Source organism: Brassica oleracea, chromosome C4 (assembly GCF_000695525.1).
Source record: "Brassica oleracea var. oleracea cultivar TO1000 chromosome C4, BOL, whole genome shotgun sequence".
Classification (NCBI taxonomy): domain Eukaryota; kingdom Viridiplantae; phylum Streptophyta; class Magnoliopsida; order Brassicales; family Brassicaceae; genus Brassica; species Brassica oleracea.
Window position 1 is genome coordinate 6,938,002 of NC_027751.1, and position 5,952 is coordinate 6,943,953.

General features: G+C 33.6%; 1 protein-coding gene across 1 annotated transcript; it reads right to left on the bottom strand.

Moving 5' to 3' along the window:
• Positions 1-571: 571 nt before the first annotated feature.
• Positions 572-5,458, bottom strand: LOC106340443 (putative white-brown complex homolog protein 30). The gene is made up of 14 exons (XM_013779318.1): positions 5,018-5,458; positions 4,841-4,917; positions 4,487-4,762; positions 4,316-4,379; positions 4,086-4,232; positions 3,876-3,910; positions 3,708-3,781; positions 2,758-3,608; positions 2,275-2,571; positions 1,719-2,180; positions 1,486-1,634; positions 1,107-1,396; positions 894-1,027; positions 572-770 (listed from the first exon to the last, which is right to left on the bottom strand). The coding sequence occupies exons 1-14, from the start codon at positions 5,248-5,250 to the stop codon at positions 614-616; spliced, it is 3,246 nt and encodes a 1,081-aa protein (XP_013634772.1). The 5' UTR covers positions 5,251-5,458; the 3' UTR covers positions 572-613.
• Positions 5,459-5,952: the final 494 nt, after the last annotated feature.

Genomic DNA, 5,952 nt, shown 5'->3' on the forward strand with positions numbered 1-5,952 from the left:
AACTTTTGAATAAATACTTCAAAAAATGTTACTTCAAAATTATTTTAGTTTCACTTTTATTTTTATTATATTTCAAATAAGTACATTTATATTTTAAAGAAGGCTTAAATACGAAAAATAAAATTGAACGAAACAAATGTAATAATTTTAACTCTTTTTACATGTTGTTATTTATATTTTAATTTTCTATAAAAATTGCTTCTAAACATATACCCCATTTTGGAAAAAATCATAATAATTCTATTAACGTTTTTAACTGTTTTCTTTCAACGCAACATCTCCATTATATCCATCTCCAAAAATAATACAAAATAGTAATTAGTATTGAAAGAAAAACAGAGCATTCAAATTTTATAAAATAAATAACTTAAATGCAATAAAATTGTCCGTGGGTAGCACTGGGTGGTAATACTAGTCCTTTTACAAATTGGAAGTCTGTTGTAACTTGTAACAGAGTATAATTGGATTTTTTTTTTTTAATTCTATAAACTACTTATATATCTGATTTAATTTTATATAATTTATCAAAAATAGAACTTTGTTACATGATTTTATACAATATGTACGCTTTTTAATCACAGGGGGCTTCAACATTAACAGGGAATATTATAGGTTACAGTTTCTTGAAGGTAACCATGCAGAAATAAGCTATGAATCGGCATATAACACCCATGAGAACGAGGACAATGAGACATAAGACCCAATCACTAAGATCATATCCGTATTGAGACAACGAGCTGCATCTAGTCACCACCCACACTCCAGAGTACCTAACCCAAAATTAAAATCTTGTGAATTCTTTTTTTTTTGGTAAAAATGTTAAGTTATATATCTTCTTGTGAATTTTGAATGATGCTATGTGATGAAGACAAATCTAAAACTTTATATCATACCTTTGAGCATTGGAAAGGACAAAAGCTTCAAGAGTCCATTTAGGGTAACAGAAGCTTCCGAGATACTTAAGAACAATGCTATCTCTATCTTGATTCGCGATGAGAGTCAATACAACAGGCACTAACACCGACATCTGCAAGACAAATAATATACGGTTAAGTAAAAAAATTGGTTGTGAAACTTTAGTAAGTTATTAGAATGTGAGGACAAACCAACTGGGCAGCACTAGCACTGTACAATATGGCAAATACATAAGCCATGCCCGTTACGCAGTAGACCAAACACACTAGCACAATATAGTTGTCTTCGAAACTAGATCTCGGGTTGTTGAAGAAGTAGAACATGGACAAGTACACTAAAGGTTTGATAATTGTGTTCAGATGATCCATTGTGTCTTTGGCCATGAAATGCGCTAAGCTGCTGATTCCAGCGGCACTTTCTCTCCAATATTGTATTTTATCTACAGAGAATGATCTCAGCGCTGAAATCTTACACAAAAGAGCTACAAGAAAAATAAACCTTGGTTAATTTTCCAAAACTACTGCAAGTTCTGATGAATCAAATCAATATTTGTGTACTTTCACAACTTACAGACTGCTATAATCGTGTATGTGTAGCCAAGTGAATTAATCGTCTCATCATTCACCTTTGCAAGAGTTCCTAAACAAGCTCCTGCAACTAATAATATTAGTAAATCTAGGGCTTGTAGTCTTGCTTCTCTAAGTCTTTGTTTCCCAATCCTGAAACATATAAACAAAACTTTAATGTAGACATGATGAACATTACTAGGTTTTTCATTCTATCAAATTCTAGAAAAATCATACCTTCCCATAAAATATCTATACTGTCGACCTACAGTAGGAGTTACTCGATTAGAATTGTCTTGAGAATTGGAGTAATTGTCTTGTAGCTGATCTTTTTGTATCTCCACATTTGTTTTAACATCTTGCCATAGATCATTACTGAAAGAATTGTCAGTGGAATCATTTTGAGCTGATCCAGATGATGATGGGAGTCCATCACATAGCTTTAACATATCATGTGGCACTGGATAACCATTGTGAAGCATCCATCTCACGGGAAGTTGTTCTATAGTGATATCACTATTTGGTTTAACGATGCCTTCAAGAATATCTATATAATGATCAGGCGGATTAACACGATCAGGAACCGTGATACCTATTCCAGCAAAATACTCTTCGATTTTTTTGACAGATCCATGGTACGCGGTAAGACCACCTTTTGCTAGTAATATCATGTCATCGAACATTTTGTACATCGTATAACTGATAAAACAAAAAAAAAGAACGAGTTATTTGTATTGTGATTATAACGTTAAAATGAAAATATTAATACATTATGGACATATATATATCGTACCTGGGTTGATGCACGACCATGCAAATGTTAACCCCTTCAACTGCTTCACGTCGAAGTGCTCTAAGTAGTAACTGAGAAGATGCACTATCTAAACCTGTGGTAGGTTCATCTAATATCAATAGAGAAGGTTCCATGACCATTTCAACACCAACGTTCACTCGTTTCCTTTGTCCTCCGGAGATTCCTCTTTTTTCTACCGTGCCAACCAATGAGTCTCTTACATGTTGTAGTCCTAAGCTTTCAATCACTCTTTCAATGATCAACACCTTTTCTGCTTTTGGCATATAAGCACTCAGCCTGCATGTAAAAGAAACATATGTGAACGTGTTGTAACAAACGCTAATCAAGCACAAAGAAAACAATAACACTTAAAGATTTAAATAAAATTTAATGAATTAGTGCGGTCTTTTACTTCCAGAATCAATAGAACATTATGCAGCATGTATTCTAGTATAAAAGCTAGTTCTAACTTCTAAGACTTACCTGCATCTTGCGCTAAAACGAAGGTTCTCCTCGACGGTGAGATTTCCGTGGACAACATCATCTTGTGGTACAAATCCAGTAATCTTCTTGTATGAGTTTATAGATTCATTTTTACCATTTATGAGGATTAGACCAGCCCTAGTACATCCGGTTGACTTTCCTGCCAAGGCAGAAAGAAATGTAGTTTTTCCAGCTCCTGATGGACCCATTACTGCGGAAACACGGCCAGGCATGATCTTTCCGGTAACAGATCTCAATATCTGCTTATGTTTACCCTTCAAAGTAAGAGTTAAATCCTTAAACGCAATCTCTATCACAGGCCTAGACCTAATCTCAGTGTCTTGGGCCATGGAGATAACTCCTGAGAATGTCAAGTTCTGGTTGTTTTGCTCCATAGCTTTCTCCTTCTCTATTTGACCATACGCGTACTTAAAGATCTGACTTTGAGTATGAAGCTGTTTACCCTTTGGAGCTTGAGGCTTCTTCCCAGGCTTACTACCTCCAGTTCCAACATTAAACCCTTCATGGTTACTCGAGTTGTCTTCCATTGATTTCATCATCTTGGTCAAGTTACTCGGTCCTTTTTTCTTGTCCTTGGACTTTCCAGATGCTTTATCAGGTGTATCTTTCTTAGATGTCATGCGAGAAAATGTTTGAGATAGTTGTGCAGTTAATCCCATCTTAGGGTTTTTGGCAACATCTCTTGCAGTTTTCCACCTTTCTCGAGCTTGTGTTGTTTCTTTTGCGTGCCTCGCTGCTGCTTCTCTAGATTTGGCTTGTCTCTTTTCTCGAGTGGCAAGAACTTGATCGGAGCAGTTGTAAACCATGATCATTACAAGACTTACTGACGCCTACATAAACAATAAATACAGAAACTCTAATTTAAACAAGGAAAAAACAAATAAAAATGTAATATATATAGTTTAATTTCTTCTCATCAACTAACTTACGATTAAGATGGCTCCATATGCATGAATATTTTGGTTTGCAGTATTTGGATTACAAGTTGCGAGCTTGAAGCATGCTAAAATAGCCACCAAGAAAAGATTAATAATTATATAAACTTCATATGTACTTTATAATAAAAAAATCATTTTCTCTGGTTTTTAAAAAATTACGTTTTTGTGAAGTAGAACCTTGTCTGCAGTAATGTCTGAATAACACATGAAAATGTTTGATCAGATCATTAACTTTATATGTATATAAAAGCAAATACTATGTGTTTGTTGTTATTATCACACATTGCATTCTTAATGTAACAAATTTGAGGGATATCTCATATATGACAAATCAATCGACGCATAAGTTGTGAGATAAAGAATCAATACCCACTACCACAAGTGACCTTTCGAATCGTCGTTGGACAATATGAACCTGGAGAACAAAACATATCACCACTACTCTCAGCATCAGCCCAACTATCTGCAGAACCGCACGTGTGGTTCAACTTTCCAGGAGGGATTTGGTAATTATATCTGCAAAGAAAAACTCTTTAATCAACCATTAATATTATTTCTTCATAAAAGTAGTAAATTTATCTAGAGAATGAGCAACTTACGGCTCGCAAACTCCTGTTGCTTTATTAAGCTTGGCAAGTGGGCAATATGCACCTAATGGACAAGCTCCATTTACATAAGTCAAAGAGTAAACAACAATGAAGATGTTAGGTTAAAGTCATAGTAATAATATTGATATAACATTAACATGTATATGTATATGGATATCTTACGTATCATGCAAGCAAGACCTTGTGGACAAAAGAAGCCCTCGCAACAAGGTTGGCATTTACGAGTTCTAGATGGAAGAACTTTTCCATTTTTGATATCAAACTTTTTATCATCATCTGCATTACAACTCCATCCCGGTTCGCATCCAGAAACCCATTTAGCCAAATTGCAGTTGACATTAGGTTTTACATGAACCGTTGTTACTTCATCCCTTCTAATAAAACTACTGAAATAGAATTTTATCTCAGCAGCTGAACATAGTCTAAGTGTGATGTCACCTGAAAAACAAGAATATGAAAATGTTTAAATGTTTGACGTAATAAATGTTTTTTTTTAAAAACAGTTCTCCTTTTTACCATCGGTTTTCTTGATACAATTGCTTAAAAAGTCCAGATTTTTATCAAAATCAAATGCTTCATCCCAATCGTCCTTCCTGAATTATATCAATAAGTTATAGGCAAATATATGTCTAAATACGTGTATGCTCAAATATCGAATATACTTACAATTTTTTTTTGAGAATATATACTTACAAATTTTTTATGCAATATCCTAAATCCCGATCAATATCAGCCTTTAAGACATTCTTTAGACTCTGAAGCCGGTTATATATCAGGTTTGTAACGGGAACAAGAACTTTTGGATTTCCTGTTTTGCTGTAATCATCTCCATCTAAACATGATGCAAGCGATATAAACCCCAAGCCACAAACGAAGAAGAACAAGATGTGTTGTAACCAACCAACATCAATCCGAAGTCGTCTCATCGTTTTCAATCAAAGTTTTGGAGAAAAAAATCAGAACTGTTTGAGCCAAAATAGTTGAATTTTTTGAACAAACAGTAGAATGGATACATTGGAAGCTACCAATAGAAATATTTGTTGAAACGTAATATGTTTCTCTCTATCATGTCTTGAGAACAAAAGTTCAGTCGTCTTATAAAAAGACAAAGACAGAGAAAAACAAGTTTTTTGGGGAGAGGAAGGATTTAAATAAAAACTAACGAGCTTGTTACAATACAAAATAAGAAAACTTGAAATGGTAACGACTAGAGATCAATGTAGGAAAGGTGAAAAATGAGAGTCTTGTGTGAAAAAAAAGAGTTGAGAATAGTCACCGTAAGAGCCATGGAAGGAGATCCATGTTTGTAGCAAATGCAAAAATGGCTGAGAAAAATGAGAGGTTTTTCTTTAAATATATAATTGGTTTACCATAAATAGAAACGGGTGGCTCTATATATATATAATATTTTTTTTTTTTTTTTTTTTTTTTTTTTTTTTTTTTTTTTTTTTTTTTTTTTTTTTTTTTTTTTTTTTTTTTTTTTTTTTTTTTTTTTTTTTTTTTTTTTGGTGAAGCATAACATAGATGATTGCTTCGGTTGCACGAATGCGTGTGTTGCCCGATAACATTCTTTGTTAATCTACGACAATGATTTGACTTAGGTTTTTGCCAAAACTAGTAACAGGCAT

What these genes read in the sequence shown, in the direction of transcription:
- LOC106340443 (XM_013779318.1), bottom strand. Translation starts at nt 5,250, where the DNA reads ATGAGACGACTTCGGATTGATGTTGGTTGGTTACAACACATCTTGTTC. An exon ending in CATATGGAGCCATCTTAATC is followed by an intron (nt 3,609 to 3,707) that starts GTAAGTTAGTTG and finishes TTGTTTATGTAG; the next exon opens with GCGTCAGTAAGTCTTGTAAT. An exon ending in ATACACGATTATAGCAGTCT is followed by an intron (nt 1,397 to 1,485) that starts GTAAGTTGTGAA and finishes TTTTTCTTGTAG; the next exon opens with CTCTTTTGTGTAAGATTTCA.